This window comes from Mastigoproctus giganteus, chromosome 6 (assembly GCF_048544385.1).
Source record: "Mastigoproctus giganteus isolate SK-2022 chromosome 6, ASM4854438v1, whole genome shotgun sequence".
In the NCBI taxonomy this organism is placed as follows: Eukaryota; Metazoa; Arthropoda; class Arachnida; order Uropygi; family Thelyphonidae; genus Mastigoproctus; species Mastigoproctus giganteus.
The window spans coordinates 228,589,399-228,613,852 of NC_143580.1; the positions used below are offsets into that span (position 1 = coordinate 228,589,399).

General features: G+C 37.0%; 1 protein-coding gene across 4 annotated transcripts in view; it reads right to left on the minus strand.

Moving 5' to 3' along the window:
- The window catches only part of Myo81F (unconventional myosin 81F), a 326,469-nt gene that overhangs the window by 170,715 nt on the left and 131,300 nt on the right, over positions 1 to 24,454 (minus strand). For all 4 annotated transcript variants that reach the window (XM_090376766.1, XM_090376764.1, XM_090376763.1 and 1 more), the window contains 3 exons: positions 20,282 to 20,521; positions 13,042 to 13,187; positions 5,514 to 5,631 (listed from right to left, as the gene is read on the minus strand). In XM_090376766.1, the coding sequence (XP_090232892.1) occupies positions 5,514 to 5,631; positions 13,042 to 13,187; positions 20,282 to 20,521 (504 nt within the window). The remainder of the gene's footprint in view (positions 1 to 5,513; positions 5,632 to 13,041; positions 13,188 to 20,281; positions 20,522 to 24,454) is intronic.

Genomic DNA, 24,454 nt, shown 5'->3' on the forward strand with positions numbered 1-24,454 from the left:
GTCAGCTGGCCAGGCAATTTGTAAATGTGTTACAGACAATGGTATGTTTTATTATGAGGGCACTGATTACAGAAATCATAGAGGAGGAATTGGATTTTGGGTTAATACTAAAGTTTCTAATCCAGTGAAAAATGTATTACCTTACTCAGACAGGTGATGATGATTCAAATAGCAACAAAACCTTACAACTTAACTTTAATTCAGATCTATACATCAAAGGCCAACAAATGTGAAGAGGAGATTGAGGCATTTTATGAACAAATTGAATCGATGCTTCAACTATCCAAGAAGGTAGACATCACGTTGATAATGGGTGATTATAATGGTAAAGTTAGTGCTGGTGAATGTAGAGGGATTGTGGGCAAGTTTAGACCAGGTAAAAGAAATAACCGTGGAGACAGGCTTGAAAAGATTTGAATTAGTAATAATGAATACCTTTTTAGAGCTGCCACCATGCAGACTATATACATGGAAAGCTCCAGGAGATGGAGAAAACAATACAGTGAGGAATTAATTTTGTTTTGATCGACCATTGCTTCAAAAACTGCATGAAACGTTTGAGAACATATCCAGGCATTGATATAGGTTCTGACCACAATCCATTAATTGGTGAACTGAAAGTGAAATTGAAACTAATAAAAAAAGAAGGGGGTAAACAACAGATTGACCTCCAAAGATTGGAGAACAAAGTTACTAAAACAAAGATCAAAGGCTCCTTGGAGAATGAACTGAATTATATCTTCCCAGAAGATATACAAGAAAGATGGATGACGGAACCTCTAAAAGCAAAACAGAAGTGGATAACAAGGGATATATTAGAACTGATGGAAAAGAGAAGACAGAACAAAAACAACCAAGCAGAATATAAAAAAAATAAGAACAGAAATCAAGAAGAAAATAAAGGAAGCAAAAGAAAACTGGATGAGGTCCAAATGTGAAGAAATTGAGAAACTGGAATCCTTACATAACCATTCAACAAGCATAATGTCTTGAAAGAGGTGTTAGGACTATACTACAGAACTTGTAGTGGAATACTAAAAAAGGAGAATGGAATGAGTGCAGTTTCAGTTGAAGAAAGACTCAAGTGCTGGCAAGAATATATCAGAGAATTGTTTGATGACAACAGAAATGAAAAGTTTGACAGATCAGAAAACGTGGAAGGACTGAGTATTATGGAGGATGAAGCAATCTTAGTGATTAAATATGCTAAACCCAAAAAGGCAAGTGGTGCTGACGAAATTCCAGCAGAACTTTTAAAGATAATAAAGGTGGATATGTTGGTTGATCTGCTCAAAAAGATTTATGACACTGGAGTTGGTTTGGTTTTTTTTTTTTAGGAGCATTAGCAACTAAGGCCATATTGCTCCGGGATATGCGGTGGTCATTCCCTGACCTTTTCGCATTCTCCGTATTTGGTGGTGACGGGCTCGAACCCCGGTCTAATCAAGAAGTGTGTGCTAAGCACTGCTGCTCCTTCCCACCTGGCTGTGGATGCACCCCACTGGAGTTGAGATCGGTCTTCATACCCATACCGAAATGTACAAATGCAAATAGATGTTCTCAATTTAGAATAATAAGTTTGATGAGTCATGCATTGAAGATACTTATAAGGATTACTCAACTGAATTTATAAAATATGTGAGGAAATACTTAGTGATTCTCAATTTGGTTTCCAGCAAGGACTAGATACTAGAAAAGCTGTGTTTGCAGTTAAAACTCTAGTAGAAAGATGTCAAGATGTGAACCAAGAGGTATACATCTGCTACTTGGATATGAGAAGGCCTTCGATCAAGTAAGACACGACAAAACGTTCGAAATTTTAGAGATTGGAATTGATGGCAACGATATCAGAATAATTGTGAATTTGTATTGGGGACAATCAGCAAGAGTGTGCACATAAGGAGGAAAATCGGAAGAAATAAAAATTAAAATAGGAGTTTGTCAAGGTTGTATTCTACCACCTACAGTGGACAAAAAAACTGCATCATCTTAAAAAAAGTAACATTTATAGTGAAATGTATAAGATATTGTTTGATTACAGTCATTTTGTTTGTCGCAAAGCAAAGGCATTGCATCAGATAACGCTTCTACTGCATCAGACAGTAATTGCAAGGTGTTACATGCATTATTACATCAGCTGTTTCTATAAATATGATATTGGAAGGGTATACTTGCTCATTAGTATCCTGTTTTGTGGAGGTATAAGCATGGCTCCATACGTTTAGTTGACACCAAGAAAAAAAGTGTAGCTGTTGCTCTGTCCCAGAAAGGTCTTTCTACACGTGCTATTGCTGATAAAATAGGCTGCCACCAGTCAACAGTATCCTGGGTGCTGAAATTAAAGTGTGAAACCACTGATGTGAAGAGAAGACCTGGATCAGGCCATAAGAGAGTGACTACACCTTCCCAAGATCGACGCTGCCTGATAAGCATAGGTTGAGGTGATGAGGGTGGTACAGATGTCCTCTGTGGTTAGTGGTGTTCTGCTCGGCAGATTTGAGTCATTCTCCAGAAGCCTCTTGGCGCAGTTTATGGCCTGTTGGACTGGAATTGAGGTAAACAGGGACACTACACCAAATGACACCATAATCTCGCTGTGATTGAGAGCTCTTTAATAAAGTGAATGAACTTGCCGCTGTTAGTGAGAATGTGGGTGGTATCTTGAAACTGGATAAACGCTGGCAGCAAATCCACACACGTCCGTGCAACAACAATGAGCAGCATCCTAGTAGTTGAATGTTTAATCTCATGCACGCACAACTCTGTATATGTTAAATTTGTCTCTAACGTCTTTATCACGTTAGAATTTTGCTGAAGAAGGTATCCATTTAACCCCGAAAGCTACATGTCATTTATCGTTTATTATTAAAACTTTACTGGATCATACAGAATTTATCTATTTATCTACTATGGAATCTAGTACAACAGGCCCATTTATCTACATTTCTCATATTTCCATTAATTATGCATTTTACCCTTTGGGCAGATATTTATAGCAATTAGGTATATCAGGTGGAGTCTTTTTATTGGATTTCATCCACAGAGATATATATCCCATCTAACAAATGCATTTCAAACATTTTTGCAACCCACAATGCAGCGCAAAATACATTATTTGCAGAATTCACAAGTGAAAATTTTGGTCTGAAGTTAAACAAAGTTAAGTTTCAAGAAAACAAAATTCATGATGATCAGTGAGAAAGAAGTATGAACAAAAATCACAATCAATAATGAAGAAATTGAAAGGGTTAAAAGTTATCGTTATCTTGGATGTATGCTGAGTGAGGACTGGGACCATTCTATTGAAGTATGCTCAAGAATTGAACAAAAACATGTATAGCCTTCCTTAAAATAAAGAATCTTCTATGCTGCAGTAATCTTATGCTTCCTTTAAGAACAAGAATACTGAGGTGTTATGTCTTTTCTGTCCTCCTTTAAGGAACTGAGGCCTAGACACTGACATTAACAGAAGAAACTAAAATATTTAGGACATGCGATGAGGAATGACAAATATACGATGTTGCAAATGATAATCCAAGGCAAGATCAGTGGAAAACGAAGTTGAGGGAAAAGAAGGAAATCTTGGTTGGAAAACCTCAGAGAGTGGTATGATCAGAGTGATGAGTTTGTTTGCGATGTCAACCTCATGTTATGTTCATTGCGAAGACAGCCAACCTCTGCAAAGAGGCAGCACACTGAAGAAGAAGAAATATATATTGGAGACAATATCAATTTTACTGGAGACTGTAGTCTTGTGGGCATGTAGTTACTACGGAGAATCTTAAGTCATCATGATCTTCCTAGTAGACTGCTGATGTTTGAACTTCTTTAGGGTGAACCCCTTATGTTTCCACTATAGGGATTTTTTGCTTGGGTTTCAGATCTCGATGGTGGATCTAGATTTCCTTTTCCAGCCATTGATAGCAATCTGGACATAAACTTTGGGTGATATTTAAAAATGTTCATTTCCAGTGATATTGTTTCTGATTTTCTTTCTAGATCAGTCAATATCTTTGAGACTAAGCTGTTTGTTGTTTGTTATTTGGTTTTTAGGAACATTAGCAACTAAGGCCATATTGCTCCGGGGATATGCGGTGGTCATTCCCTGACCTTTCCGCATCCTCCATATTTGGTGGTCACGGGCTCGAAACACGGTCTAATCAAGAAGCGTGTGCTACACACTGCTGCTCCTGCCCAACTGGCTACGGAGGCGCCCTTGAGACTAAGCAAGAACAAACCTCTGACATCCCTATTGTATCATGAAGTATGCACAAAAACACTTGGCTCTTATGCAAGCCCCATATGATATCTGTCTGTACAACCTTTAATCATACATTTGATGATGCTGAACTGGACACCCTTTCCTCAGGTCACCTTCCATCAACTCCTTTCTCCCTTTGAAATACTTGCTCCAGACTTACTCCTTACTTGATATAATTAAGGGAATTTTGGCTGTGTACAACAACAAGGTTATCATAAATTTCTCTGGAATCCTTCTTCAATGACGAATTTAATGGTTGCTCTACACTCCTACTTCTTCAGATCCATGTTACTTGGAACAGAAGGTGCAGGGTTAGTTTTTCTAAAAACATTTCTAAAGGGTTTTATACATATTATTTTGCATATAAACTACAAACATATGCCTAAATAAAATTTTAAAAAATTCAAGATTCTATGTATTATTTTCATAGTCAGCTAGAAAACTTTTCTAGCACCCTTCATACCAATGTAGTTTTTTCGAGTGAAATCATTTTTCACATAATCACCAACAACGTAAAATAAAAAAATCTAAAATACAACACTTGCAAGATCACAAATGGTTAATGGATCACAGATTAGAAATACCAATTTAAAATGCATAATCATGTATGAATGACAAACTGATATATATTCTTATATAAAATTAGTGATTCCATTTATACTTCTGCAGATAATTTGTTTCCCAATCAGGAATTGCTACCATCCTAAAAGGTGAGTAACCTTTTACACTTATCACTCACAAATATTTTATGCAGGCCATATCTTAAATGGTCTGCAAATGTTATATTTACATTTTGTGTGTGTATATATCAAATTTTACAAAGGAATTATTATTAGAACAAAAAATAAGAAAAATACAAGATGGAAATGTTTACCATACTTATATGTTTCATTTAACAGTAAAGTTTAATTTGAACTTTGATGATTCAAACTTTGTTTATTTAAACAGTTTGGAATGTTTACTTGCTTTAAATAACATTTTCAATGAAGTATAAATAAATAAATAATAAGACAGTGCCAGAAAAGTGAAATAAAAAAAACCCATGACTTAAAAATATCACACTTGATTAAATTTGCATTTTTCATATGCAAAAAACAAAAGCAACTTTTAATCCATTACCAACGTTCTAATAATTAAATCATAAGGAAATAAAAAAGTCACCTTCATGAAATTTATTTATTAAATAAACACAGTTTATGCTCACTTCATTACTCAATTCCTACAATATAGAGTGGAATAAAAAGTTTCAAACCTCCCGTCTGATCCTAATTATGTCCAACATGCCCAAATACTGAAGCTGAGTTAAGACCTGATTCTCATCGTAATGGTTTGGGGCTTTCTTGGTATTTGGTTTGATACATCTAACATACCTAAAATAATTTAAAATAACTATTTTTAATTAAAACTGTTATAAAAATTTGTTTGCTTTAAGTTAGTAAAATTCTTATTAACTAATACCAATAGTGAGAAAGAAGATAGTGCCTTCATGACAATGATATAGCACATCCTGACAAGTGTTGCTAAGCATCACATCTTATTTTAAGCTTCTCTAATTCATTTCAAAAATGAAAAATGAGTTTTTCACATTTTAGTGAACTAAGGGCTATGGACTCAGGGAGTATGAGAGCAATAAAATATTATTGTACAGGTAGGGCAATAAACTTAGTTTTGTATGTACTTAAAATTTGCAACTTATATTTGCTAGAATATGCATCAATCTCATATTGTTAAGACAAGTCAACATGAAGTGCCTTGGTATTGCACAAGCTCTTCAAATAAGAAGCAATGAATTATACTTCTCCCTTGGAGAAGTATAATTCATTGCTTGTGTATCAGATAAATGACAGTATACTTCTCCCTTGGAGAAGTATACTGTCATTTATCTGATACACAAGCCCATAACCATGAGCATGGTTATGGGCATGTGGTCCATATGGGTAGCAGTAAGCTATCAACAATACATGGATATATCTCATCACTTGGTTGTCAGGTCATTCAGTGACTGTGTCTACTTACAATGAGGAACTAATAAGCAATAAAGTGAACTTCATGGCATGTATTTCAAATAAACAGCAATATACTTCTCTCATGGAAAAGTGCTTTTATTTAAAGAGCTGGTACAATACCATGGCAACCTATAGTAATTTCCCTACACACTATGAGACTGGTGCATTTTGTGGCAAACCTAGTTTGCTCATAGCTATATATATTGCTTCCTTGCATAATTTGTCACTACTAATACTAATATTAACAAATAAGCCAGAATCATTCTTTTGCTTTGGCAATCAACAGCCCAAATGGAAATAGCACATTCAACAACTGTTGGTCTAAAAAAATTTACGCAACCCACTCTTCAATATGTATAAAAGAGAAATTAACTCAGTAAATGGAGATGAGACATATTTGATTAAAGAGCTATATTCAAATTTCAAACACTGGAATTGTTGCAATTCAGAAATTATTTTCTTTGAGTTCATTAACTTGTCTTTTTTTTTTTCATGAAAACTTCTAGATTATAAATCTGATTTGGATATGAGTCAGTTTCAGACACTAGTGATTGCCTGTTGTACTTTTCAACTTGTAATTCTAAAAATGTACTCACATAGCTTTTCTCACCACCTCTAGCCTCCTCTTTAGATCTTTCAGAGGCTAGTATATTCTACCAATCTAATTAAATATTTTCCCAAACAGAGCCAATGTGTACAAACATGCTTCAAAATCTTTTTTTTTTCAAGTGGCATGTTTCAATCTGTCTCCTTTTCACACTTCTTTCTAGATAGTAAACGTACATCAAAAATTCATCCCTTTTCAAAAAAGGAAGGCATAAAGCTTCCTTTTCAGCACACAAATTAATGAAATGACAATGACACAACGATACATTATCACCAAATACTTACCCAATCTCCTCTTTTAATATCCTTGCAGCTCCAGTTTTTAGGCCTACCATAAAGAGGCATTATCAAGACTAAGTGCCACACAGCTTTCTAAAGAATTCCACATGCTTTCAGGTTGGTCAGCAGATGCCCATGAAAAAAAATTGTCAAACTGAGAGCAGCTTTCTTTCAGTGTAGGAAGGGGGCTCTACCTTGCAGAGTCACCTTCACATATTGGCAACACTTCAATGTTGCCAATGTGTAGAACAAGGATTCCAGCAATATCTGGAATTTTTGAAAGTATCAGGCAATCCATGATGAGGAATATTCAGGTGCATATCCAAATGCAAGACAGTCACTTTGAGCACTTCTTTTAAAAGGTAAGGTGGTTAACTCTTGGAATGCAAAATAGGCTGTAACTCAGAAGCAAAATAATTTTGAGCATATGTTTATACAAACTTTTTCATTGCTTTCAGATCCTGAATTTATTCTAAAAAGTACAGCCTGTATGTTCAATGAGAGGCTTTTATTATATAACTGAGCCATTCCTATTTTAAGACTGTACTGCAAATGGGTTTCTCTGTAAACAATTCCTCAATATGAAAGTTCATTTTCTATAAGAAATTTGACAATCTCAAAAGTTTTTTTTATCTTTAAAGGAAACACAACACTGCATAGAAATTCATTAGAACAATTTTATGGAACTTTAATTTACTGGGCAGCTGCAAGTTAAAATAGGTTCTAATTAAATTTATATTTAATGTGAAATATTCCAAATTTTTTAATAATTTAATAATAAAAATTTTAATATTCCAAATTTTGGGCTTAGAGGGGAACAGGTATTCTGTGTGTTATCAGATGGATCCAATATCTTTCTATTACAGAAGATTTAGAAGAAGTCCGGTTGGCCTGCCTCCCATATCCACTCATGCACACCTTCTCGATAGTAAGCCCTGTTACATCACTTAGGTGGCAACAAATGTGTAGAGTGGTTCTCTTCAAGACGCCTGGTTAGCGTGAAGAGGAAAAGACCAAACCCTCCAGCATATGACAGAATGATGAAACAAATGGCCCTCAGTCCCCAGTGGCTTTCACTCCCCCCCCCCTCTTACGGCAGTGAGAGGATCAGAGTGGAAGCAGAGGGTGCTAAGAATTTCTGGGTACAACTAGGCTGCCATGCACTGAAACTGAACTTGGCCTGTTACAACGTAAGATCACTCATCGGTGAAGACAGGATATTAGAGCTGGAAAAGGAATTAGAAAATGTGAATTGGAATATCATCAGTTTGGCTGAAAGAAGAAGAAGAAGAAATGAATCACTTATAAGTTTATCAAGTGGAAATCTGCTGCACACCAACGGAAACAGTGAAAGGAGTGAAGGTGGAGTTGGGTTTCTGGTCCATAAAGATTTAAAAAACAACATTTTGGAATTCAAAAGTACATCACCAAGGGTGTCAAGACTAATACTCAAGATTTCTAAGAGGTACAAGCTGAAGGTTATAATTATTTATGCACCAACATCGAGCCATGATGATGAAGAGGTTGAAGAAATGTACACCGAAATTGAGAGTCTTCTAGATGAGCAGAAAACCCACTACACTATTATTATGAGGGACTTCAATGCTAAGGTTGGAAAAAGACAAAACAGCGCAGAAAGGGGAACTATAGGAAATTTTGGAATTGGTGAAAGAAATGAAAGAGGTGAAAGACTTGTGGAATTTGCAGAATCTCAAGGATTATCAGTAATGAACACTTTTTTCAAGAAAAGGGTGAACAGAAAGTGGACATGGAAGAGTCCAAATGGATTAACAACCAATGAAATCGACTTCATCTTCACTAACAGAAGATATATCGTGAATGATGTTACCGTCCTGAATAATGTAAATGTTGGGAGTGATCACATAATGGCAAGATGTACACTTGATATAGATGTAGGAAAGGAAAGGAAAGGAAAAACCTGACTCGAGTAAATAATACAAAGGTCTTTGAGATAACAGAAGAGGAGAAAAAGCAGTATGTACTGGAACTTAAGAACAAGTTTGAGCTTCTGCAGACTGCTCAGGACCAAGATATCGACGAGGAATATTATAACTTTCTGAAAGTGATAAAGCCCAAGAAACCTATAGGGAAAAGAAAATCCAAAGAAGAAAAATTTAGTCAAGAAACACTTGTTATGATGAACCGAAGGCGACAAATGAAGAGCAAGATAAACACCGACAAGGAGAAAATTGAATATACTGAGTTATATTCTGTTATATACTGAGTTATATTGTATACTGAATATACAAAGCCATTAGAAGAGACTCAGAGAGGACATAAGAAGATTTAACACAAGAAAAGTAGAACAAGCATTAAGGGAAAACAAAGGACTTAAATTAGCAGCCATGAGCAGTAATACAGAAAGACAAATGATACTGAAACTGAAGAATAGCGATGGTGTACTTATAAATAGCAGCAGAGAAGGCATAATTCAAATAGCAGAAGACTCCTATAGAGAATTATACAAGGAGCGAGGGAATGATGCCAGCAGTGGGAAAGATGTATCTCAAATTAGCAACACATATGACAAACCCGATATTCTTCCTGATGAGGTAGAACATGCATTGAAGAAAATGAAGAATCAGAAAGCCCCGGGGGAAAATGAAGTTACTGTAGAGTTGTTAAAATTGGGAGGAAGAGACATAACACAAAAACTGGGAAGGCTCTTCACAAAGTGCATTAGAAAAGGTGTGATGCCTAAGCAGTGGAATAATGCAATCATAGTTTTGCTGCATAAGAAAGGAGATAAATCAGAAATTGGAAATTATAGACCAATTAGCTTGTTATCCCACATCTACAAGTTGTTCACAAGGGTCATTACTAACAGATTAGAAAGAATACTTGATGAGAATCAACCGAAAGAGCAAGCTGGCTTTAGGACAGGATTCTCAACTATGGATCACCTTCACGTTTTATCACAGCTAATGGAGAAAGCAACTGAATATAAAACACCACACCATTATGCCTGGCATTTGTGGATTATGAAAAGGCATTTGACTCCATACAGCATAAGGCAATGTTTCGGGCACTGGAAAGACAAGGCATAGATACCCCATATACAGGGTGTCTCAAAAATATTGGTGCAAACGTTTAGGGGAGGTAGGTAACATCTAAAGGAATGTGAATCGCATAGGAACCCATAACCAGAAATGTCACCGTAAGTTGGTACACGGTGCTGTTCATCAGTTCACGAGAGGGAAAATTTCTGGTTTACTCATTCAAGCAGTAGTTGCCGTACGAAGAGCATGCATCGATATATGAACTGTGAGCTGGCAGACATGCACCTATTGTATAGATTAGCAGAGGGCCCACACTGTGTGTGCCCCCATGCGGCACAACATCACTTCGCAATAAATGTGTGGGCAGGTATGGTCGGTGACTGCTTAGTCGGCCCATACCTGTTACAATCCTGCATGAACTCCACTTAATATTGGATCTTTCTTGAACAAGTTCTACCAGGGTTACTTGACAATGTTCCAGCAAATGTGAGACACAACATTTCGTTTCAACATGACGGGGCACCTGCCCATTATGGAAGGTGTGTTCGTGACCATTTGAACAGGCGTTTTGGGTGTCGATGGATTGGGTTCACCTGATTTATCGAGCCTTGATTTCTTTCTGAGGGGGGCTCAAATCTATTGTGTATGAATCACCTGTGGAGATGGAAGTGGATCTCGTGGCGAGACTCGTCTGCACTGCTGCTACTGTCAAAGAAACTCCAGGTGTGTTCGCCATGTCCACCAATCCATGCTGCGTCGGTGTCACGCATGCATCATGTCTAATGATGGAACCTTCAAGCATCTGTTGTAACATCATGAAATGTATCCATCTCGTACTCCATTGTTAATATTATGTCAAATAAATGTTTGCCACTAATTACTATCTTGTGTCATTTCTGCTTCTACTTTCCCGTGACGTTTCTGGTTATGGGTTCCTATGTGATTCACATTCCTTTAGATGTTACCTACCTCCCCTAAACGTTTGTACCAATATTTTTGAGACAACCTGTATTATGATTTTGAAGAAAATATGAGAACGCTACCTCCTTTATTAGAGTAGACAAAGACAGTAGGAAATTTAAAATCGAGAAAGGAGTTCGACAATGAGACACAATACCTCCGAAGCTGTTTAGTGCTGCCCTTGAGGAAGCTTTGGTAGATTAGACTAGTCGCAGAAAGGAGTCAATGTGAATGAAGAGTACCTAAACCAGGTTGAAATGTGAATGGAGAGTACACAGACCAGGTTGAAAAAAATTCTACCCCTTGAGCCTTGCACAATCTCTCCAGGGCAGAACTGATCGACACGGCTCTCATCATATACTCCCTCCTATCGTGTCTAACTCACGACTTTTTTTCAACATTGACAGGATTTACTTGTTGAGTAAATCTGCAGATCTCTTACTCTTAATGTCATTAATTCCAATGTGTACAACAATATCACCTTTAGTGCCCTTAAAAGATGATATCTGCTCTACAACATCATCAACTTTTGCCACTGGCAGACATACCCTGGTCCTGTTCCACCTATCCTTCTTGCATAGTATACTCCCCATCTCCCTGACAATAGAGTCACCAACAATAACTAGTTCCTGTGGGAACAGCACATTCTTCCCTGGAGATTGCCTCTGTGTGCCTGATGCACAGGAGTGAACTCTGCCATTGAGCTGGGCAGCTGAGAACTTGATGGGCCCCCTCATATTAATTTCTTTGAGGGCATTTACCCTACACCTCAAACTCTCATAGATGCCCATCAGAACACTGAGTTCTGATGGGCATCTATGAGCACCTAATTTCTTGACATTCTAGGCACCTAGAATGTCAAGAATCTGCTTCCTCCTTGGTTAGATCATGTCCTGTTTTAGAAAGGTCGACAAACGTTTCACATTTCGCACATTTTTTTGAGACTGTGATGCATTGGAGAATCGTCCCCTTTGTTTCTCCCCCGAGTCACAGTACTCTCGCTAGTCTGTGATCTTTGCTTCACAGGTCTAGTCTGGGTCATGATTTCCGTTTAAATACAATTTAATTAACAATGAAATTTAATAAGATTAATAATATTTTTGATTAATTGATAATACTATAATAAGCTAACAGATTCCTAATACAGTGTTTCATATTACGCTATCTAGTTTTACCTTATGTTATCTGTTTGAGATATATATACGTTACGCTATTCTTATCAACTACAATATGGTGGCTAGTTCAACAATATTGGCACCAACACCAGGAGTCATAACTTCCAAAAATCTCTAGTTAAATTCAAAATAAGAAGCTAACAAATGCCAATAAACTTATTTAATATCTCTGTAAAACACAATGTAGTATGTTAATTAAAGAAGAATACGGTAAAAATTAAAAATACTTATCCTTTACAGTAGCCAAAAATCCACAGACTATTCTCTTCCGCGACCAGCACGCCCTCTCTGGAGGACACCACTAACTTAGTTATTTTGAATATTAAAATCTCTCAGTTACTAATCACGTGATTGTGCCAATCACTAATTAGTATTATAATGGCTAAATTATGCAAGGAAGCAGGCTTTTATGACAAAAAACAGCAAGGTAGAAACTGCAGGGAGGGGGGGAGGTTCTCCGTCACTCACACTTTCCTATCACCAAAAAATAACCTGCCAATGCCACTTTGAACTTAGCCAAACTCTGTGCCTGAACCATCATGGCAGGCAATATTCATACATGATTTACAGCCTGTGTATATACTGCCCTTTGAACAGCAAATTATAATCTTTTTTATATTAATATTCTGTAAAAAAAATTCTGGAGAATATGATCAAAAAAATAAAAAATTATATGTGCATTTGCAACTGAAAACAAAAGATAAGAAATACCTTAAAAGCATTGGTATACCTACCATGGGTTTGTTGAATGAAGTAATTCTACAAGAGCAGTAAGCTGGTGACGAAATGCATCTGCAACAGTTGGTTTTCCTTTTGTCATAGTACGTGATAAAGTGCTACCACCACTACCAAGTCTAGCAATAGTCACCCCCAGCAAATCCTATGTGAAAATGAGAGGTAAAGTGTAAGCCCAACTGTAAATTGAAAGGTAAAGTAAAAATGAAGAGATCATATCCACAGTGAACAACCAGAGAAATTTAAGTTAAAAGAAATGTATATAAACTGAAGTATAACAATGATGAAATCAACAGCACATCCATCCATGCAATAATGAACAAACCTTAATATTGATACTTAACCCTTTCACAAAGAATTCTTCCAGATATGCGTGTAAGCTCCCTGCAGTCAGTTTTCATAGAAATGGGCTCGTACATAATGAAATGTGTAACATAATCCAATGAAATTGGATCATACTTTTAATGTAAAAAATTTCAAAATAATCATTGGGGAAAGGGATTTTATCAAAAGATAAGTTAAAAAACCTATGTATATAAGAAAATTCAAGGATAGGATATAGGATGATAAACAGAAATATGAGGAATAATATATGAGGATCTGTCATAAAATTAATGAGTGATTTTATAAAAAATTTTATTGTAAAATTTTCCACAACTGAAAGTTCTCTCCTTCAAAGTAGCTTCCTTGGGGAGCTACACATTACACCCAGCACTCCTTCCATCCCTGAAAGCAGTGCTAGAAGTGGCGCCTCCGTAGCCAGGAGTAGCAGTGCATAGCACACACTTCTTGATTAGACCGGGGTTCGAGCCTGTGACCACCAAATACAGAGGATGCAGAAAGGTCAGGGAATGACCACCGCATATCCCCGGAGCAATATAGCCTTAGTTGCTAATGCTCCTAAAAACCAAAAAAAAAAAAAAAAGTGCTAGAAGTCTTCCTCTGTGAGGGCCTTTAGTGAATCGGTTACAGTGCTCTCGATGTCGTTGATCATCCCAAAATGATGTCCTTTCAGGTAATTTTTGATCTTTGGTAAAAGAAAAAGTTACATGGTGACAGATTGGGGAAATACAGTGGTGGTGGGAGCACTGAAATGTTTTTGGAAGTCAAAAACTCTGTAACAAACATTGCATAGTGGCAGAGAGCAGTGTGTGTGATGTAAATTCCAGTTTTTCTGCCTTTTCATGCAGAATGTGTATAACCCTTTTCTATAGCTGTTTAAGGACTTATTGGTAGAAATGAAAGTTACCTTGAAGCATTAACTCTTTGTGCATCACTCCACACTGATAAAAAAAAATAAAAAAAATAAATAGATGAACATGAATTTGATTCTGGATTTGATCATTCATGCTTTCTTTGGGCATGATGAATTTGCAAAGTGCCATTCTTCACTTTGTCTTTTTGTTTCTTGATTGTACTTAAAAATCCATGTTTCATCACCTGTTATCACTCAATGAAAGAATTCTAGCTTAGTTGCAACATGATTCAGAGGGTTGAGGCTGATTTTACTTCTGTTCTTCAGTAAAATTTTTGGAACCATTTTCTCAAAAATTTTGTGCATGCCCAAATGCTCTGTTAAAATGTCATGGATGGCTTGTTTGTTTGTTTGGTTTTTAGGAGCATTAGCAACTAAGGCCATATTGCTCCGGGGATATGCAGTGGTCATCCCGACCTTTCCGCATCCTCCGTATTTGGTGGTCACGGGCTCGAACTCCGGTCTAATCAAGAAGCTTGTGTCATGGATGGCTTGATGACGCATGTTTGGCTCACCTGCTACACTCTCATGATCAATCTTTAGTTAGATACAATCAGACCCTTTACCCTCTCAACATTCTCCTCTGTTGTTGCCAAGAATGTATAGAGGGTAAGGGGGTCTGATTTCTGGTGCCACAAAAACTTGGGCTCAGAATAAAATTTGATCTCCATAAACTCTTTTTAACTTTTCATAAGTGTCTGTAGCAATTTCATTTCATACACTAACATTACACAAACACTCACTGACCTCGGACTCTCTTTAGAAAATACAGCTGTGAATTACAGGCTCCGAAATAAACGATAAGTGTTTGCTTTTTATTTACATAATTGTTATTTTATATTGTACTTAATACGCAGTCTTATAGTTCTAATTACGCTGGTTATTTTTATTTTAATTTATATAAACAGTTTTTGTAGATATACGTAATACTTTATAAAACCTAACGGTTTTATTTCGTTCGAATATAGCAGGCATTGTTTTTGTATATAGGGATAGGGAATTCAAATTTTTAATTTAGGTAGCTAGGTAGCTCTAACGTATAATTATAGAAACAGTAATACGCTTCACTGTTTCTATTAGATAGCGTAGTATTGCATTTAATTTAATTTAATTTATTGATCTTATTAATTTAAAATATCATGCCCCAAACTAGAGCAGCAAAGCAACGGACACAAAGTGGCTGGAGTGCTGTGACTCGGGGGAGAACTGAGGGAGGCGATTCTCCAACGCATCACAGCCTAAAACAATGTGCAACTTGTGAAATGTTTGCCGAACTATCTGGAACGGAACATGATATTGCCATGGGGGATGTCTTTGTGTGTGCGCGATGTAAGGAGTGTAAGGAAATCAGGCGACAACTCAGCGTTGTTATGGGCCTATATGAGAGTTTGAAGGACAGGGTTGATGCCCTCCAAAGATCTAAATTGAGGGGCCCATCAGGCTCTCAGCTGCCCACATCAACGCCAGAGCTTGCACTTGGTCATCACGCAACACAGCGGCAACCCCCAAGGCAGATTGCGCTGGTCCCAAAGGAACTAGTAGTTGTGGGTGACTCTATTGTCAGGGAAACGGGAAACATCCTTTGTAAAAAGGATAGGTGGAACAGGACCAGGGTATGTCTGCCAGGGGCAAAGGTTGATGACGTTGTAGAGCAGATATCATCTTTTAGGGGCACAAAAGGTGATATAGTTGTACACGTTGGCACTAATGATATTAAGAGTAGGAGACCGGCAGAATTACTTAACAAGTACAGGTCACTGTTGAAAAAAAGCCGTGAATTAGGGTTGAATTTGAAAGTGTCTGCAATTCTGCCCAGACACGATAGGAGGGAGTATATGATGAGAGCCTTGTCGATCAATTCGGCCCTGGAAAGATTGTGCAAGGCTCAAGGGATTGAATTTTTTTCAGCCTGGACTGTACTTGTTAACAGGAGAGACTGCTTCTACAGGGATGGGATACACTTAAATAGAAAGGGTGCAGGAATATTTGCCGATGCTATCGAGGCAGTGTTAGGTGGGTCGGAAAACTGATAGCTTGGGGGGATACAAGGACTAATAGTTTAACAGTAGCCGTAGGCAGAGGTGAAGGTGATTCTTGCACAACTTCTATTAGAATAAGTAGCGACCTGGAGCTAGGGGTGTCGGGGGTTTCAGGGACGGATGTCAGTCATCGTGAAACAGGTGGGTATATGGGATGTGTTAGAGTGGCTGGGAAAAGGAATAGGTGCATGTATACTTGCATGTATACCAATGCTAGAAGTATAGTAAATAAATTTGATGAGTTTGAAGTGTTGGTCAAGACATCAAAGGCGGATATTGTTGGGATATCAGAGACGTGGTGTCACACAGATATAAGGAATGCCGAACTGGAATTTGGGGAGTACAATGTGTACAGAAAGGATAGACAGGACAGGAAGGGAGGAGGTGTTATGCTGTTAATAAAGAAAAACATAAAATCAAAAGAAGTGCATCCAGTTGATATAGATGAACAGTGCACTGTTGAGTCAGTTTGGTGTGACATAAGCACTGCGAAAGCAAAAATAAGAGTAGGAGTGTGTTATAGGCCTAATGACTTGAATGAGTACAATGAACAATTGTACAAAGAAATAGAGTGGGCTAGTAAATCGGAATGTCTTATAATGGGGGATTTTAACTTCCCAGATATTGACTGGAACTTGTGGGTTGGGCACTCACACACTAGTCAGACTTTTGTGGATTTGTTGGATGATTGTTTTCTGCAGCAGCATGTTCGAGAGGCAACCAGAGAGGGTAATACTCTTGATCTGGTTATCAGCAGTGATCATTCATGTATTAGGAATTTGCAGATAAAAGAACCACTAGGTGGCAGTGATCACAGTGTACTGACGTGGGATTTACTTAAAGATTTAATTACCATCAGGGGTAAAGGAAAGGGTTTTTGCTTCCGTAAAGGCGAGTACAGTGGTCTCCGACAGTTTTTAAATTCTGTACAGTGGGATCAACTGACGATGTTACCAACAGTAAATTCTAAGTGGGAAGCATTCAAGGAATTAATCGTGGAAGCTACTAAAAGTTTCATACCTATTAAGAAATATTGTTCAAGGTTTAGGCCTAAATGGTTGTCAAATGAACTAATGACACTCGTAACAGAGAAGAAAAATGCATGGGATGCATATAAATTATCAAGCGACTCAGAAGCCTATGGCAGATATAAGTTAATCTGTAATCAGGTCACAAAGGAGGTTCGGCAGGCGAAGGCAGATTACGAGAAATCCTTGGCAAAAGATGCTAAGAAAAACAGCAAGGATTTCTTTACTTATATAAACTCTAAAAGGAAGGGGATGAATCTGATTGGTCCACTTGATATCGATGGTTCGACTGTTGATGATCCTGCTCAGATAGCAAACAAACTGAATGAGTATTTTGCATCTACATTCACACATGAGGAATTATTAAGGTTTGAAAATGGCAGAAGGTTATCAAATTGTAGCAAGATACTTAATGATTTTGTAATAACTGAGAGCAAAGTGGAAGAGAAACTGTTGAAGTTAAACGTAAGAAAAGCACCTGGGGTGGATGGGATCTATCCAGTTATATTAAAGGAGGCGGCAAAGCAATTAAGCAAACCCTTAGCCATAATTATGAGAGCATCCTTGGACTCAGGGGAGGTTCCCACGGACTGGAGATGTGCAAATGTATCCCCAATTCACAAAGGGGGATCGAAGGGTGACACGAGTAACTACAGACCAGTTAGTTTAACTTCTGTTCCGGGTAAAATAATGGAGTCGCTGGTTAAAGATGCATTGCAGGATCATCTAGACAAGACTGCAGCAATAATTCAGACACAGCATGGGTTTGTTAAGGGAAAGTCTTGTCTGACAAATTTGATAGGATATTATGATGTGGTTACAAAGGAACTGGATGCAAAAAATAATTTTGATATCATATATTTGGATTTCAGGAAAGCTTTTGACACTGTTGCGCATGGAAGACTATTGTACAAATTGGAGCAGAATGGTATTAAGGGTAAGTTGCTACAATGGATAAAAGGATGGTTAAGTGCGAGAAGACAGAGGGTGGTAATCAATGGGTGCTGCTCTTCTTGGACTAATGTTATTAGTGGAGTCCCACAGGGTTCGGTGTTAGGTCCTCTGTTGTTTTGTATATTTATCAATGATATTGATGAAGGTATATCAGGCTTAATGTCGAAGTTTGCAGATGATACAAAGGTTGGCAGGGTTGTTAATGACAGTAATGGCAGTGTGCTACTGCAACAGGATCTAGATAATTTGGGCAGATGGGCTAAGAAGTGGCAACTGAAGTTTAACCTTGACAAATGCAAAGTACTGCATATGGGTAGAAGAAACCCCAGAGAAACGTACCAACTGTGTGGTACTACACTTAAGGTGGTAGAAAATGAAAAAGACCTGGGAGTAATTGTGCAGGCAGATATGAAGTTCTCTGAGCAATGCAGACAGGCTGCCAGGGCAGGTCATGGGGTTTTGTCAATGATATATAGGAATTTTGCTAGCAGGGAAAAGGAGGTGATTATCCCTCTGTATAAGGCAATGGTCAGGCCACGCCTTGAGTACTGCGTACCGGTCTGGAGGCCTCATTTTAGGAAGGATGTAGACTTACTTGAACGTGTACAGAGAAGGGCAACAAGATTGGTGAGGGGAATGAAGGGATCCTCTTACCAAGAGAGGTTTAAGTTCTGCAAATTGCAGTGGCTGGAGACTAGGCACCTGCGCAGTGATCTGATTGAGGTATATAAGGCCTTGAATGGGTTGAGCACGCTGAATTCTGATGGGATCCTTCCACTTGTTCAGGTTACGAACCTAAGGGGGCATAAATTCAAATTAAGAAAAGACAGATGTAGATTAGATGTGCGGAAATTTGCCTTTAGCCAGCGGGTGGTTAATTGCTGGAACAAACTTCCATCTGTCGTTGTGGAAGTTGATAGGTTGAATAAATTTAAGGAGGAACTGGACAGGCATTTGGAGGGAATGGTGTGATTTTTTTTTTTTTTTTTTTTGGCTGATGCTGCATAAGCTCATACATTTGCTTTCTTGCATCACATGCCACTACTACTACTACTACTACTACTACTACATAAATCTGGCCTTTACAAAGTTTTCTATTCATCACATTGCCTGATGCAGAGTTGGACGGAACTCCCAGAGCCACATTACAATTAACACTATACACTATATGTGCTTTCATTGAGTTTGATGCAAGATTTGATGGCACAATATTGCTTGATACTCTTCCGCTCCATTTTTTGTGACACAGTCAACAAACACACAGTTGCTTACTTCACAATGACTTGACACACACTGAATGCAATGAGAAGTGATTACTCCCATTGTGTAGAGGACAGTGATATGCATGTGCAATGCTGCCATGTCATGTTTTATAAAATCTGTCTCATTAATTTTGTGATATACCTCATAGGTGCATTATGGATGTATCCATTCAGAAACAAAATATAATTTTAAATAAAAGAAATTCCAAATAATATTATAATTTTTTCATTGAGGATTAAGATTGTTGTATATAACTAATAGGGAACTGATATTTAGAGGACCTCCAATTGACCAAGCAGGGGTCAATGGCCCAATATGACATCATCTCCATTCTCTTCCAGAGATATCCTGATCACCAAGTGTAGCAGTTCATGTGCTCAAGGAACTAGCAGGTGTTCTGGAATTTTATACTCTTAACAAAGATAATAATCATGGTGTAATAATTTGTAGTTATCTCTTAATAAAAAAGTTTCAGCTTTTGAATGAAAAACCAAAGCATTACTAAATTATTTCAAGCCTAAGTGTATAGAATAAATGTGTCAATAACAGATCATAATAAAAAAAAATGCATAACTAAAATGAAATATTACAAATCACAATAAAAAAAATGCATAACTAAAAGGAAATATTAGAAAATCTATTGAACATCACACAACATCAGTTAATTAAAATTTCCTAAATAATTTCAAATTTAACAAACCTGAAACTTTGTAAGTTCACAAACAAATGAATTTGAAGACTTCTGCATTATTTCAAATAAAGGATCCTGCTGAACGTCTTTGTTCTTTTCTAAGAATCCTTCAACTGAATAAATTACAGCTCCAGCATAATGCTGCACACCAAATTCTTTTTCCCAACGCCTCCGATCCTCTCCTTTCAAGTAGTGTGGATGCCCTTCAAATTCCTGATGAATCTTAGACACATAAGTTACATCAGAACCCTGAAGAAATTAAACAGTTAAATTAAATTATACTAATGCACTTCTTATAAAATTTAAATTCATAATGTTACAGGCCAAAACACTTTTGCCTGATGTGTGTGTTATGGTTTTAGTATATAAAATTGGACAAACTTTGTGTACCTACAAGCTGCTCTGAGACATTACTTTTAAGCAAATCTGGCCTTTACAAAGTTTTCTATTCATCACATTGCCTGGTGCAGAGTTGGAGGGAACTCCCAGAGCCACATTACAATTAACATTATACACTATATGTGCTTTCATTGAGTTTGATGCAAGATTTGATGGCACAATATTGTTTGATACTCTTCCACTCCATTTTTTGTGACACAGTCAACAAACACACAGTTACTTACTTCACGATGACTTGACACACACTGAATGCAATGAGAAATGATTACTCCCATTGTGTAGGGGACAGTGAAAAGCTAGTCTGATATTTGTTTAAAATACGAGCTGCTGTTATGGCAGTCTGTTTTGAGATTTACTAGTCTCTATTCAGATAGGCTGTCTCGATTAGCATACCACTAATGACTTGTGAATAATGAAGTAGATTTATGTGAGGTACCATGTGCTAATATTAAGTTAACCTTCAAGTATTTAACATAAAAGAAACTTTTTTTAGAAGTTTTTTTAACATAAAAGAAGCCTTTGTTAAAAAATGAGCAACTTGCTGATCATTTTATCACTGCTATATGGGTATGAAGAGTTTTGGACCCACAGTTATTAGGTTCGTGCATAGTATTAATTGTAAATAAAGACTGAAAATGAATACTTTGAGATTGTTGCTTATTTAATTTAATACAAATGTTTGAAAACAACTGCCAGTACATCCTTCACCCATTTGAATTAGACAAGAAAAAATATTCAAATAGATATATAAAGCTTTTTAGGAAACTAAAAAAATAATAATAATAGTAATAATAACAACAACAAAAACCACCAATTATATTTTTGCAATATTAATAATATAATTAACAAGGAAAAATTTAATAAAAAGTAATCATATAAGGTCTGTTGTTGTTATTTGGTTTTTAGGAGCATTAGCAACTAAGGCCATATTGCTCCCATATATAAGGTCTTGTTACATGTTTTAATTGGGATATCAACAGTTCACCAGATCAAGGAACCACTAGATGGCAGTAATCATAACATATTAATGCAGGATCTACTTAAAGATATAACTTCTGTCGAGGGTAAAGGAAAGTGATTTTGCTTTCATAAAAGCAACTAGAGGTCTTCAAAAATATTCAAATAGATATATAAAGATATAGATATATTAGATATATATATCAAATATATATATTAAAGTTTTTTTTAAGTAAAGTTTTGAAAGTTGTTTCAGTGGGATCAACTGATGATGTTGCCAACTGCAAATTCTAAATGAGAAGCATTCGGGGAAGTAATAATAGAAGCTACTAAGCTTTTTATATCAACTATACTGTATACAGCTAAATGGATGTCAGATGAACTGATGACACCAGTGGTAGAGAAAAGAAATGAATGAGATGATTATAATTTTTCAGGGTTCATAGTATGTATGTATGTGCAACGGTATGCATGTGCTAGTATGCAATCAAGTCACTAAGGGAGTTAGGCAAGCTAAGCCAAAGTATGAGAATTCCTTTGCTAAGAATGCAAAGAAAAGTAGTAAAGAATTCTTTGCTTATGCTAACACTAGAAGGAAAGGGATGAACCACATTGGCCCACTAGATATAAATGACATAACTATTGAGGTTCCTGTTCAAGTTGCTCACAAACTAAATAAATATTTTACATTAACATTCACCTACAAAAAAAGTTTTTAGGAATGGAAACATCAGAAGTACACCAAGTTATAAATGGGAGCTAAATGATTTGTGATAATTGGGAAGAGAGTGGAATAAAAATTGCTGGAGCTAAAAGTAAATAAGGCAGCTGGAGCTGATAAGATCAATCCAATTATATTAAAAGAAGCAGCAAAAGAGGTAAGTAAACCTTTGGCCATAATTGCTGGAAAAATGTTTTTTGGTAGTTTGAATAAATTTAAGGAAGGAATAATCAAGTTACTGGGGGGTGAATGGATGGTTAGGAGGGTAGGCAGTGTGTGTGTGTGTGTGTGTGTGTGTGTGTGTGTGTGTGTGTGTGTGTGTGTGTGTGTGTGTGTGTTGCTGATTCTCTATAAGCTTGCTATACAGTATTGTTATTGTTATTTGGCTTTTTTTAGGAGCATTAGCAACTAAGGCCATATTGCTCCGAGGATATGCGGTGGTCATTCCCTGACCTTTCCGCATCCTCCGTATTTGGTGGTCACAGGCTCGAACCCCAGTCTAATCAAGAAGCATGTGCTACGCACTGCTGCTCCTGCCCACCTGGCTACAGAGGCGCCATACATTCAGTATTGTGCAGTCAATAACATTTCCAATAAAATTCTTCTGAAACTGAATGCATCAGAACACCTTATTTCACTCGATCAGTTTAGTGCTAAAGTAAAAGTTGTTTCCTGCCCTCCATTATCACCTCTCATTCAATTAATGGGTCAGGGTGTAATATCATCTTTCAAAGCTTATTACATCAAAAGGACTTTCTCTTAGGCTATTAAAGCTGCAAATGAAAGCTAAAATGCAACAAGCCTTAAAGGATTTTGGAAAGCATACAATATTACACTTTCCATTGGAAATATTGTAATTGCCTAGCAGGAAATGCAACAAAAATTGATTAGTAGATTGAGAAAGTTTTGGGAAGGCTCTGTTGAGAATTTCCATGACTTTGATATTAAGGAAGGTCAAAACAACACAGGACAGCTTCACAAGGATGCTGAATTGGATTATAATCTGAATACTTAGAAAGGCTTGTTGAGAATCAGAAAGATGATTAATTAAGAAACAGAAAACTCACAGAAACTGCTACTGAATAGGAGACCTTAAAGACATAAAAAAAAAAATAATAATAAAAAATTTGAGCCCTCTAAGATCATGATCACTAAAGGCATGGCTGAGGCTTTCCAGAAGATTGACTTCATAGACAATTATGTGGATATGGAGAGATCCTGCAATATATGCAATAGTTGAAAATGCTATGATCTGTTATTACAGGGCAATCTGTTATGATCTGTTATTATCATAAAAGAAGAAAGTCAAACTAAAACTCTCGCTCTCTGGACTTCTTTTCTTCACCTCTAAGGGAAGGATCTCTGTAGCAGTACAGATGTTGAAGTTTATATAGATATGGATCAACCTTCAACATCTGTACTGTTACAGAGATCCTAATGGGAAAATACTCCTGCTCAGCTTACAGCTCTAGCAATACATTTAGTGGTTTTGAGCAATTCAAAAATTAACAGTATCAAAAGCTTTAATTCTAAATAATGTAATATAAGCTTCCATAATTTTAAGGTAGTTTTCTTGCATTTCATGAATATATTTGTTTTCTTGCATAATTTAAACATTTAAAGTTTATATTTAAAAGTTTAAATGTTTCATCTACATTTAATATTGTTATACACCGAGTTATCACTGAATTATAACCCCCTATGAAAACTGAATGCGACCCGCTGACCACATGAGGTACGAGAGTGCGGAGTTAGTCAACCTACGTAGCATAGATAAGGTGTCAGTGGTTCAGTAGGTAGTAAAATTCCAAGCGTGATGGGTAAAAGGAAGGATTTATCAGACTTTAATAAAGGACAGATTGTGGGTGCTCGATGAGCTGGTGCCTCGATTTCCCAAACAGCTGAACTGGTGGGGTGTTCGAGAGCCGCCATAGTTAAAGTGTACAGACTGGCGTCAAAATGGTCAAACAACCACCCGATGGCAAAAATGCAAAGGTCAGCGAAAGGTTGATGAGAGAGGTGAGTGCCGCGTCCGACAACTCATACAGGCGAACAGGAGTAGCACTGTTGAAGAGTTGACTACCCAATATAACATGGGCCAACCC